At 41.5% G+C, this 13,372-nt stretch overlaps 1 protein-coding gene and 1 long non-coding RNA gene across 2 annotated transcripts; both read right to left on the bottom strand.

The window, feature by feature from the left end:
- Positions 1,739 to 3,867, bottom strand: LOC102190551 (heterogeneous nuclear ribonucleoprotein H2). The gene has a single exon (XM_005694851.3). The coding sequence runs from the start codon at positions 3,759 to 3,761 to the stop codon at positions 2,412 to 2,414; it is 1,350 nt and encodes a 449-aa protein (XP_005694908.2). The 5' UTR covers positions 3,762 to 3,867; the 3' UTR covers positions 1,739 to 2,411.
- Positions 6,922 to 11,728, bottom strand: LOC106503330. The gene is made up of 2 exons (XR_001296982.2): positions 11,646 to 11,728; positions 6,922 to 9,435 (listed from the first exon to the last, which is right to left on the bottom strand). It is a non-coding gene; the product is annotated as an uncharacterized LOC106503330 (long non-coding RNA).

Genomic DNA, 13,372 nt, shown 5'->3' with positions numbered 1-13,372 from the left:
TCTCCTAATTGTTGAGTTTTACTGCCTTATAAGCATTTTCACAAATAGTTTGAAGGATTATTAAAAAAAAATAGTGCTTTTCCCCCTCTTGATCTTAAAAAAAAAGAAAAACAAGAAAATCACTTCTTCGCTGAACTTTGGTTACCTTTTGGGCAAATCTTTTTTTCATCTTTTGTTGCATTAGCAACAACTAGATGCATGAAGGATTATAGGGCTGAGGATTATAAAGAATTTTAAACATTTTTAAAAGCTTCAGCAATTCAAATTATTCCCAATATATTTTACTTATATCAAGTCAATATTTTATTAGTGAGGTGAGGTGAAGTCGCTCAGTTGTGTCTGACTCTTTGCGACCCCATAGATTGTAGCCTACCAGGCTTCTCCATCCATGGGATTTTCCAGGCAAGAGTACTGGAGTGGGGTGCCATTTCCTTCTCCAGAGGATCTTCCCAACCCAGGGATCAAGCCCGGGTCTCCCACACTGTAGGCAGACGCTTTACCATCTGAGCCACCAGAGAAGCCAGTACAAATTAGTAATTTTTGCTTATTAATTTTTCTAAAATTAGAAAACTTTTCTAAAATTATTTATAAATAAAGGTTTTTTTACTCTTCATTTTAACATCTTCTCTGTAGAGAAATAATAGTAATACATATTAAATAACTGTACAGTATATTTAAACACTTGCTAACTCTACTGAAAAGAACTATTATGCTGATTAACTTAAATATGAGAGAGACTTTAGTGCTTCTGTTTTGTTGTTTAGCTGCTCAGTCATGTCCGAATCACTGTGACCTCATGACCTGCAGCACACCAGGCTTCCCTGTCCTTCACTATCTCCCGGGGTTTGCCCAAATTCATGACCATGGAGTCAGTGATGCTATCTAACCATCTCATCCTCTGTCACTCCCTTCCCCTTCTGCCCTCAATTTTTCCCAGTATCAGGATTTTGTCCAACGAGTTGACTCTTCGCATCAGGTGGCCAAAGTATTGGAGCTTCAGCTTCAGCATCAGTCCTTCCAATGAATATTCAGAGTTGATTGCCTTTCAGTTCAGTTTCAGTTCAGTCACTCAGTTGTGCCTGACTCTTTGTGACCCCATGGACCACAGCACTCCAGGCCTCCCGGTCCATCATCAACTCCCAGAGTCTACCCAAACTCATGTCCATGGAGTCAGTGATGCCATCCAACCATCTTATCCTCTGTCGTCCCCTTCTCCTCTTGCCCTCAATCTTTCCCAGCATCAGGATCTTTTCTAATGAGTCAGCTCTTCGCATGAGGTGGCCAAAGTATTGGAGTTTCAGTTTCAGCATCAGTCCTTCCAATGAACACTCAGGACTGATCTCCTTTAGGATGGACTGGTTGGATCTCCTTGCAGTCCAAGGGATTCTCAAGAGTCTTCTCCAACACCACAATTCAAAAGCACCAATTCTTCAGTGCTCAGCTTTCTTTATAGTCATAGTCCAACTCTCACATCCATACATGACTACTGGAAAAACCATGGCCTTGACTAGACAGAACTTTGTTGGCAAAGTAATGTCTCTTCTTTTTTTTTTTTTTTCCAGTTTTTAAAAGGAAGATTTATTTAACAAGTTTCACTTAGTACAATACATCTAATGGAAATCACAATACAAGGAAAGATTTAAATCAAAGCCTCAGAATTTCATACAAACAACATGACCAAACTCCTAAAGTATTGGTATTACATTTCAAAATTGTCCCAGAGCTTTTTTAAAAAAAATTAAAAGTGTACACTCACGTGCCTTACAGGATATTAAACCAAAAAGCTAGAATTAACAAACATGCCAAATGTTTTCACTTGAAATCGTAGACACAGCTCCTATATTTGAGTTTTTACAGAAAAGCATGTTTCTCAACATGCATCCAAAGTTTTCAATGTATCATAGTATAAGAGCAACATTTAACATAAGTGAAACTGCTTTAACCTAAATACGCTTACTGCTTAAGTACACTCCTATAACATAACTAACTTGAAGAAAGCTGAAAGTTTTAACAGTTATGGTCAATACTGAACTTTGTTATTACACCCTATGTGAATGTTTCAGTGTTCAAAATTACTGAGCTTGAAGTTTTAAAACAATCCTGACTTCCACTTTACAGTAAGCATGAATTACAAGCCTGTAATGCAAAACTGTTAAACTTAATTTTTATTAAAAAAAGAGAGAGAAAAAGAAACAAAGAAAGAAAGAGAGAGGGAGGGTAGGAGGGAGGGAAGGAGAAAGAAAGGAATGAAAGGAAAAAGAAAAGGAAGCTAGCTGACCAAGAGTGATCAGAATCAATGATAATTCCCATGTACCAATCATACTGGATATGCCTGACACCATTCCTATTCTAGTTAACTCCCATAAATGCACAGCTGTTATTTCTATTGTTGTTCGGTACTCCTTCTCTGCCTAAGCGAGGTTTGATTGATAGTCACTGGAGTTTTCCTGCAGAACTTGGTCATATCCACTCATACTACTCTGACCACCATATCCACCTCCGTAACCACCACTCAGCTGCTGACTGGCAGGACCTCCATAACTAGACTGGTTGGATATGCCCATGCCTCCCATCATTTGGCTACCATAAGCTCCACCACTTGCCCCGGCTGTGGAATTCAAAAAAAGTTCTACGTAGCTGTGATCATAGGCTCCCCCACTTGTGCCTGCGGTAGAATTCAAGAAGAGCTCCACGTATCTGTGTTGCATGTTAGCTTTGTCTTTTGCCATAGCTGCCACAGCATCTTCATGAGTAGCAAATTCAACATCTGCCTCACCAGTAACTCTGCCATCAGGTCCGATTTCAATGTGTACTCTCATGGGATTAAGAGGTGAGAAGAAATTGTAAATATCATTCTCAGTGGCTCTGTAAGGTAATCCCCTCATGTGTACACAGTGCCCTGTGGTGCTCTGAAAACTGGACCCACCATCTCCATGTCTATGATCAGACATTCCTGAAAAACAGTAATTGAGGTCTCTTCCAAATCTATCAGATCCAAAGCCATATCCATCATTATAGCCACCATAGTCGTCATAGCCTCCATACCCTCCACCATAGGCACCCCTTCTCATCCTTTCAAAACCAGCCCCTCTGCCAATGCTATTATACCCTCTGCCAGCCCCTGGCCTGTCATAGGGACCTGGCCGCTGCATAGCCATGAGCTTTCGAGGGGGGTCATAATGGGTTCGGACTTCAGCTCGGCTACTCTTGAAGATTTCAATGTACCGGTGCCCTATTCTTTCCTTGTGTTTCTTTAAGGCCTTTTCAGCTATCTCCTGTGAAGCAAACTGCACAAAGGCCTCCCCTGTGCTCCGCCCCTGAAAGTCCACCGGCAGTGTCATCCCATTTGGCACAATTTCCAACCCTGAAAAGAACTGAACAATCTCTTCCTTGCTACAGCCAAATGGGAGTCCTCTAAGCCGGACGAAGCCATCATTGGCAGTATCAGGACTATTCGGACCTGTGTGCTTCAACACCCAATCCATTTCAACACTGTTGGACTTGAATACTTCAACATATCTGTGTCCCATGGTTTCTCTGTCCTTCTTCAGAGCGAGTTTCACTTCATCTTCAGACTCAAGTTCGACAAATGCTTCACCACTTGGTCTGCCTTCTCTGGTGTAGATGAAACGAATACCTGATGTGCCGTTTTGGATTTTACAATCGGAGAAGAAGCGCATCACTTCATCAGCTGAGCAGGACCAGGGCAGGCCCCTGACCTTCACCACGAACCCCTCCCTGCCTTCGGTGCTCAGCATCATGGTGGTTCTTGAATTCTTGCTGGCAGGTTCGGTTCAATGTAATTTTGGTATAGCGGATAATTTTCCTCTTTCTTCCCTCAAACGGCTTATAGCGAGACGGTAGATGACGACCAGAACTACTCTGTCTCTTCTTTTTAATATGCTGTCTAGGTTGGTCATTTAGGACTGACTAGTTTGATCTCCTTGCTGTGCAAGGGACTCTCAAGAGTCTTCTCCAGCACCACAGCTCAAAAGCATCAATTCTTCAGCTCTCAGCCTTCTTTATGGTCCAATCCTCACATCCGTACATGACTACTGGAAAAACCATAGCTTTGACTATATAGGCCTTTGTTGGCAAAATGATGCCTCTGCTTTTTAATATGTTGTCTAGGCTTGCCATAGCTTTCCTCTCAAGGAGCAAGCTTCTTTCAATTTTGTGGCTGCAGTCATGGTTAGCCCCTCTGGGAAGTCTGTATTTTGTCTATAAAAATCTTTCCCTGGTCTGTAAACTGACAGATTGATTGTAGATTTTTTTTTGTTTAATTAAAGAAAAAGAAAAATGCAAGCCAGCCAGCCTTGCTTAGATCTACCAGTGGAAATGACTGTGACCCCACTGCTCCTGATATTTATTCTCCCTCCCCTCAGCCAAGATACCATGTTTTACTATGCCTTGTATTTAGTTCTAGATGCCTAAGCTCCATTGAGTAAGTTGGTTGAGTTTAAGAGCAACTCTGAAGCAAAACTATTTGGACAGCTTAGTAGCTACCATAAGTGTATCATTTGTTATTGTTCAATCACTCAGTAGAGTCCAGCTGTTTGGGACCCCATGGACGCCAGCACATGAGGCTTACCTGTTCTTCACTATCTCCTGAAGTTTGCTCAAACTCATGTCCATTGAGTCAATGATGCCATCCAACCATCTCATCCTCTGTTGCCTCCTTCTCTTGCTGCCCTCAATCATTCCCAGCATCAGGGTCTTTTCCAATGAAACAGCTCTTCACATCAGGTAGACAAAATATTGGAGGTTCAGCTTCAGCATCAGTCCTTCCAATGAATGTTCAGGGTTGACTGGTTTGATCTCCTTGCTGTGCAAGGGACTCTCAAGAGTCTTCTGGGGATGCGTTAGAGTTAATACACTGTTAAGACACCTCAAATTCCTTCCAGTCATTTGCATATTCTCTTTCCTGAGCTGAGTTTGCATTATGATCAAATTCATAGCTCCATGTAAAATGGATAATGTGGAGGAAAAGCTTATTTAAAGCTTTGTTTGCCAGGGATGTTACTTATACTACATCCCAAATGCTACAAATAAAGTGGGTTATTTTTAAGGAAACTACTCAGCCAGTCAGTATATACAAAGCATCTTGTGCAGAAGTGAAAGAAATTTTCAGAAATTTATTTCTATTTAGGAACAAAAGCTTAAGTTATGAGAGACTCTGACATCGTGTGTGTGTGTGTGTGTGTGTGGCCATAAAAGAAAGAGTATTGTAGTGAATGTTCAAATACACAATGGCACTGCAGGCAGACTTTCCCTAGAATTTTCTGTGACAATAGGGGTAGAATCTAAATGTGGCAGGAACTACCCTGACCCAGCTCCAGGAAAAAGGAATGCATATCATTTAGGAGAAAAATGGCCTTTGCTTTCAGAAAGTTAATCTAGCCTGAAAATCTAACCTACAGTGGTCCCAGCACATCATGCTTTTCATTCATTGTCTCTGTCATATCTTGATGATGATGAATTACTAATATGCTCTTTTAGTTTTAATCCTAAAGTCAGTCCCCAGAGTCTACAGGGGACTTTTATCACCTCTAACAGTCAGTCCATTCAAATCTATGTGTTGAGGGGAGGAAGATGAGTAAAACACAGTTTTTGCCAAAAGTGCAACAGGCCTGATAGCCATGTGGTATGATGTCATCTCATATAAAGCCCATTAGATCTGTAAACATTTTGAGATGAGGAGGGAAATTCACCTTATTCCACAACTTTCAACGTCATTACATTTCAGTGTAAGATGTTTATTTTACGTAGACGGATGATAAAGTTAAATTCCACGTTAGGAAGCAGAACCCAGCGGTGAGCTATGGGGAGGAGAGGATGAAGGCAGAGAGGCAGGAAGAAGGGGAGTGGTGGGCTTCTCCTCTGGGAATCTCGGCTTTGTGGTCCAGGAATTCTGGGAATTTTCTCAAGCTTCTGGGCTGCCTTGAGAAAGTTTGACCTTTGTGTGGCCAGTCGGTTTTGGAGATGAGATTCCATCCTAGTAACTCTTTACTTTCAAAAGAGGCTCTGAATGTGTCCTTCTAGTTTTTGTCACTGTTGTCACTATGTCAGAAAAGTAACATCTTGGGACCATCATAAACAAATCTTTTAGCATTTTTTGAAGTCTGTAAAATACAAGCTGCATAATATCTTTAAGAGTATTACCATCATTTTCTTTTCTAGATGCAAGCATTTAATATCGATCCTAATATCCTGTCTTGTCTTTAATGCTTGGTATCCTAAAATCTAATTTGGATTTGCCTTATAAATGATTTCCAAAAATTGTGTATCTTATGGTATCCTATTAAATTTATCTGTATTTCCTGTCATTCATTGTTTAGAAGAAGCAACGTACTAAACAGTCCATGGAATATAAAGAGCCAAAATTCTTGTGACATTAAATACTGTTATTAATTACCCCAATAGACATCTTTATATAATAGTAGTTTACAATATCCCTGAGCATATGAACTGTACCTGACTTATTTATCCCTAATTCTAATCATATTTCCAGAATTAAGTGGGCACTTATTACGTGTTCAAAAAGTCATTGTTTAGGGAATTAATATCAGTCTAAATAAAGAGCACTGAAGTGCATATTTGTTATAGATTGAAAGTTTGTGGTCCCCCCCTCCCACCCTGAAAAATTCATTTTCTGAAATCTTAACTTAAAAAGTGAGGCCTTTCGGAGGTGATTAGGTCATGATGATGGAGCCCTCTTGAATGGAATTAGTGCCCTTATGAAACTCAAGAACTCCTTTCCCCTTTTTGGCACCTGAGGACACAGCAGAAGGACATGGCCATCTATGAAACAGATACTAAATCTACCAGAGCCTTCATCTTGGACTTCTCAGCCTCTAGAACTATGAGAAAAAAAGTTTCTGTTGTTTATGTCACCCAATATATGGAACAGACTAACCCATGTTTTTATACACTTGATGATATTTATTGTGGACTTACTTTTAATCTCTTTTTTGACTGCCTCAGAATTTATTAAATGGAATTAAAACATTTGAACATCTTACATTTAATATTAACAGTCCATCAAACATTACAATTATTAACAAATCCATTCCATGTCAGTACAAAGGCACTTGATTTGCATTGAGATAGAACAAAATCTGTTTTATCTGTATGAAGCACCTTACTTAGAACTGGAATTCAGCCTCTTATTACCAGCATCCATCCATCCCCAAGATTCAGCTTGTGTGGACACCATCTTGTTTCAGTACTGAGGCAGAGATAAACAAGAGCACATAGAGTGGGGATCAGTCCATCACTTGGCAGTGTGCAGCCTCGAGGAGATGATACACATCTCTTTTTAGGAGTTTGCTTTCTTCAGTTATATGATTTTAAAACAATGGGCCCCAGCTCACACGGTCTTGGAGAATCTCAGATAAACAATTTCACATTCTTTACTTTCAACCTGACCCAACAACTGTGTAATTCTAAACTGTGTAATTCTAAATTTCCATGAGGTCGTGGGTTTGACTTTCCTGGACTCTGCCTATGGTCTGGAACTAGGTGGTTTCTTTATTTGATAAGTTCCCTGGCTAAAGTTTCAACGAGACTGGCAATTATTCTCGGGAAAATGCTATCGCTTTATCTTAAGAAAAGCTTCTTGGATGCAATTTTCAGGTTTCTGGTTGATCCAAAGTATTAGGAAGGGAAGCGTTTGGTGTCAGAGAATCTCGTCCTTTATCAGTGGAAAATAATCTATTCAAATCATGAGAAGGCTTATAGGATGTTCTATTCCAAAGCCCATCATTTTCTTTTCAGATGGGGAAATGGGTGCTTAGAGAGGTTAATTGAAATCATACCGAGTGCTTTTTCTGAACTTGGGGCAGGAACAGGATCCTTGGTTTAGTGAATGAAACATGGTTCCTTAAACATCCTACTCACCTGGTTATAAATTACCGTTTAAGTCTCTTGATTGTGTGTAGAGTCTGTGAGCTTGGCTGGGTGTTACTGTTCACAAGTGTATCTTTTTACTTAAGGATTAGAAAGTGTGTGCTGACTTAGCCCAGGTGAGCTTTGATCTTGCCCAAGGTCAATGTCGAAAACTGGCATCTTTTATGAAAGAGGAACAGGAAAATCCAGTGTAAGATTTCACATACATATTTATTCTCCTGATAAGCTTCACATTTCCTAATGCTGTAGCTTTCACTTCCCCTGTTAATGATTTGATTGTGTGTGCCTCTCCATCACGATTTTGGTTTCTCTGAAATGGGATAAGTAATGGTTTATGTCTCCGTTCGTCTCATTCAGTCATTAGATATTTGACTATAGTCTGCATTATCCATTTGGTGCTTAACATACAATTTTTTCTTGGTTACCTTTTTTTCTGCATTTCACCCCTAAATATAAGCTAAACAGCTGCTAAAAGAAAATAGCTTAGTGTCTTGTATATCATGAATGCTTAATAACATTCCTGAAGCTACTCAAAAACCCAAATTTTATAGGGTAAGCTACTTGAAAGTGATCATGGCGAGTCATGAATTGATTGTTTTGGCAAAGGTGAATTTCCACAGAGTTGCATGGAGCCAAGTATTCATACAATTGCACAAGTTCATCTTTCTGGGCCTTTCTGTGCACAGATCAAAACTCTACAACACTTTTTTCATCCTTTTCTTGGTTCCTTTCCTCCTAGGACCAACTGTTTGAATTACCAGGTGCTTGACCATCTTCTTGTAGTGGCTAGTTTGAAATTTTCTTAGCTATTCCCCTGCACTTCATAATGGACATGTGTGTTCTCAAAAGAAATGATCATGAATTGGCCAGTATTTCACGGACAAAGTCCTCCAGAACTTCTGTATATTTGCTGACAGATAATGAACTGTAACTGGCGTGGGAAACACTGCTCCTGGCTTGATTCCATCCCATCTCTATGATATTATTGCTCAGCCATTAATTCTTTGCCCAGAGATTATTTTCCCTCTGTGGATATGCCTTTAAGACTGAAAACAAAAAGGCTTAAGGCCACCAGGCAATTGCAGAAGGAGAGTAATTTCTTTGTTGGGCTTCTGTTGACACCTCTGTGCCCAAGGTTAATTACACATTTGGTTAATTGGTTTAATTAGTTAATTGGTTTGTTGAGCCTTCCTCCCTGATGAGAATTATAGGACCCAGAGAACTGCCAATTCTTGCACAGATATGCCCTTTCATTGCTTGTGGCTTGTAACCAAGGCACACACACTGCTTACTTTAGAGAGTTTGTTTGGGGGGAATCTACTCCTTGTTCTCTGATACAGATTTTCTTCTTCTTCAGGATACAAGTAGAGAAAAATGCCAGTTGACTGCCAATTCCAGCAAAGCCTGCTTCTCTTTAGTGAGGCAGGAGGTGGGAATGGCAGCTCTCAGGAGCAGGAGATGGTTGTGGAGAAGAGTTGTTGGCTGGGAGGTGATGAACATCAACCTGAGATTCGCAGGCATCCTCTCCTGTCAGCAGAAAAGACCAGAAAAGAAACAGGATTCAGTGTGTCAATCCAAATGCTAAGTTTCTGACTAACCAATGAAAATGAAGAAGATGAATTCTTTCTAGACTGCTGGTGGAATCAAGGAAAAAAGAAACATAGTGTTTAACCATAGATGGGTTTTTACAATCATATGCTAACTCTCCAATCATTTCCAATCCTTCCTGTTTTCAATTTGCCTAAATCCTCCTTTTCCCAAGATGATATTGTAGATGTTGAAGATATCATTAGCCTATCTTGTTTGGCATCCTAGGAAATCAAAGCTTGGAGAAGAAACACTCCAGGCTCCTCTTTCCTTGATGAATTGCACTCACATCGGAGTGGGTTGAGGGCTGGTCTCGCCGTGCATTTTCACTTACATGGTTCTGAGCTTTCTGAAAAGCATGTGGCTAACGATTTTAGAGCTGGTCTAGATCCCTTTAACTAGGGAATGGAGCTTAATTACCCATTTTAGGAATGATGCTGTTTTGTCCTAACCAACTCTAATTGTTGGGTTTCTCATTTCAATCTGTGGCATTAACAAGTTTGTAACCTCCTTTGTTAGACTCGCTTCACAATTTTCTTTCCTTTCTTCATAATTAGAGAGCCTTTTGTAATCTTTAATCAAACTTTTCTTTGAACAAGCTTAATCACCTCTCACGCCAGCTTTATTGACCGGTGTGGCTAATTGATCTTTCTTTCCCTTCCATTATATTGCTTTTTATGCTTTAGAGGAAATTACAGCTCTTGTCATTTCATTTTCTCTTAATTACCGAATATGCCTTTAAAAATTATAATTATCAAAAAATCAGAGAAGTCGTATAATAGTAGTACTATCTGGCCTTTGTTTTTCCTTCTGAATCAGCCTTTCTACTGCTCCCTACAAATCATACTTCGAGCGACATTTTTCTTCAGATTTGAGGTTTGGAAACCAAACATAAGACCAGCATCCTCTAACCAGTGCGGAAGTCTGTGGCAAAAAGTTCTCATGCTTTGTGCCATGTGGGGAGCTCTTGTTCATGCGTCCCTGTGTCAGAGGCCACTTCCTCTTTTTTTTTTCTTTAGGGAGGCTTTGGGGAGAAAGGCGAGTGGTAACACTGTCTCATTGATGACTCATGTTCCTGTGGCTGTGAGCGGCGGGTGAGTGGTGGGCGGAACTCTTCAGAACAGCGATCTCAGGATGGGAAGCCTCACTTAGCCGGTCTGATTTCTTCTGCTTTTCTCTGCCTTTTCGCCAAATTCTGGTGAGGTGTCCACGTAACATCATCCCCTTCATGAGGAAATAGGAAATGAGAACAGAACTCCTTTAGACTAGACTGGGTTCAGAAAAAGAAAACCACAACGAGAAGAATCCAGGAGGGGAAAAGAGGGTGATGGAAGGCAGAGAAAGAAATGAGATGCCTAGGAACAACCTTGAGAAAAAATGGGGAAGCGTATAGAGTTGCATTTCAAAAATGACCCTTGTGCTGGTTATCCCTGCCTTTGCATATGGAAAGGAGACAGTTTGGTGTCCAGATCTACGTGGGTGCAGCAGTAGATCTGTGGGCCCAGACATGTTCTGGGTGAAAGATGCTTTAATCACCCGCTGACTGTTCCTGGCACCTTGGTCAAGGCTGGCTGAGTCGGCTCTGTGCAGTAGGGTGGGCTGTGTGGAGGAGGAGATGGGAGGAGAGAGGAGGCCCAGAGAAGGATGAGGTGGTTCTGCTGGGAGTCCCCCTCCAGGGAAACCGGCAGCCTGGTGAGTCAGCAACGGCCAGCTACTGGTCCACGTGGATGGGATGTTGGAGGGGAGAGGTCACAGACAGCAGGAGGTGAGAAGGTGATGGATGAGCTTCCTGGGGCCACAGGAAAGATGGGGGTATATGGCTCAACTTCCGCTGGCTTCACTTTACTTAACAAAGTAGTTGGATGAGTAAGGCTTTCATAAGAATTAGCCAATAGTCCCGTACTGTATTTTTACCCTGTAAAATGATTAATTGCAGGTGTAACTATTGTTAGTTGTTACGTAATCACCTCTTCTGATGAGAAGACGTTTGTTTCCTTGCCCTTATCAATAGCAATGGAAGCAGTTAGTGTCAACCATAAACTAACACTAAATATTTGCCTTGGAGGCCAGTGAAGTCAGAGATAAGGCCGAAACTGGGATCACACTTGCCCTTGGTTTCACCATCTGGAAAATGATGAGGGTGATCTTACTTCAAACTGGCTGCCAGGGCCCTTGTAGCACCTTCAGTGTTTCTTGAGGACATGCCAGTCCTCTCCTTGGTGCTGTGGATCCCACGTCCACCACTGTGTCTGTAGTAATAGAAACAGTAAAAGCATCACTCACATGTGCTTGCTAGGCACCAAACACTGTTCTAAGTACCACCCAGTACACACGCACTCAGTCATTTACCGTCCAAACTGTGAGGGATGTTATGTTATATTTTCACATTTTACAAATCAGGAAACTGAGACACACAAAAATTATAATTAGGGAGAAGGATAAATTAGGAGTTCGAGAGTAACATACATAGACTACTATATGTATTAATAAAATAGGGAGTTCCCTATTTTTCGCTCAGTGGTTTCTGACTCTTTGCCACCCCATGGACTGTAACCCATGAGGCTCCTCTGTCCCTGGAATTCTCCAGGCAAGAATACTGGTGTGCAATATCTTGTATCAACCTGTGATGAAAAATAATCTGAAGAAGAATACATATATGAATATTCAGTTATGCATATACATCTACATGTATATGTGTATCTATGCCTATAGATAACTGCTGTACACCTGAAACGAATACAACATAGTAAATAAACTACAGTTTTTTTTAAAAAAAAAAGGTTAAAAAAGAAAAGTTAAAGTTGCCCCAGGTCACATACAATGAGTAGCGGAGCAGGTTAGGGGATGGCCAGCCAGATTCACATCCTGCTTTCGGAATGCTGGCCGTCTGATAAGGGCATGGGCCATGAGACACTCAGCTGCAATTAAGTGCTGTTGCCTGAGCAAATAAACACATAGCAGAGGCAATGAACTAAATATGGGGGTTAGTCAAAGTGTCATATGAGATAAAGGGTTACATGAGACACGTCTGATGGCCAGGGGCTGGGGGTGGTGGTGGCTGCAGGGCACAGGGTGAGCAGCCTGCTGAGAACAAACATTCCAAGTCTAAGGATGAAAAGAAGCTGAGTATGGGATGCCATTGGGACGTTCAGAACGGCTTGGGAGTATGATTGAAGGCAGGAGGCAGCAGCTGTGTGGAGGAAGGTCCCTGAAGGGCCTTTATGAGTGGACTTTAGGGACTTCTTTGGTGGTCCAGTGGTTAAGAATCTGCTTTGCAGTGCAGGGGACGCAGGTTTGATCCCTGGTTGAGGAACTAAGATCCCACGTGCCTCTAAGCAACTAAGCCCACACCGAAGCTACTGGGCCTGACATAGCCAAATAAATAAACAACGAAAAAAGAAAGAGTGGACTTTATAGTGAAAGGAGCTCGTCATAGTGGGTAGTGAGGAAGTGAACTGCTCAGACTTGGCTGTTGTGAGATGACTGGGGTTTCCTTTAGAGGCTAAGATCTGAGGAGACGCTTGGTAGTAACAGGGATTAGGACTGGGGCATTGGCCACGAGAACAGAGAGAAGATGGGTTATGAAGGCCAGGGAAGAGGTAAGGATGATAGACCTAGTGCCCTTGGAGTATCCACCCAGGCACCTGGAGGCAAGACGGCTCCTGTGAGTCAAAGGCATTTTTTGGAGAGGGCCACACAGGTGGCCTTCAAGTAATTATGCACCTAGGGGGCAGTACCCCCATAGAACTGGGTCCATGGTGGTACCATGTGCTGACGGAGAGAACAGGTCAGACCCTCTCCTCCCCACTCCTGTAGGCCTCTTATATCCTAAGTGGAAACTTCAACCAATGAAGACAGACGGCTGGTAGGCTTTTGG

This window comes from Capra hircus, chromosome 20 (assembly GCF_001704415.2).
Source record: "Capra hircus breed San Clemente chromosome 20, ASM170441v1, whole genome shotgun sequence".
Taxonomy (NCBI): Eukaryota; Metazoa; Chordata; class Mammalia; order Artiodactyla; family Bovidae; genus Capra; species Capra hircus.
Note: the sequence above shows the minus strand (reverse complement) of the source record. Positions and strands in the feature narration are given on the sequence as shown.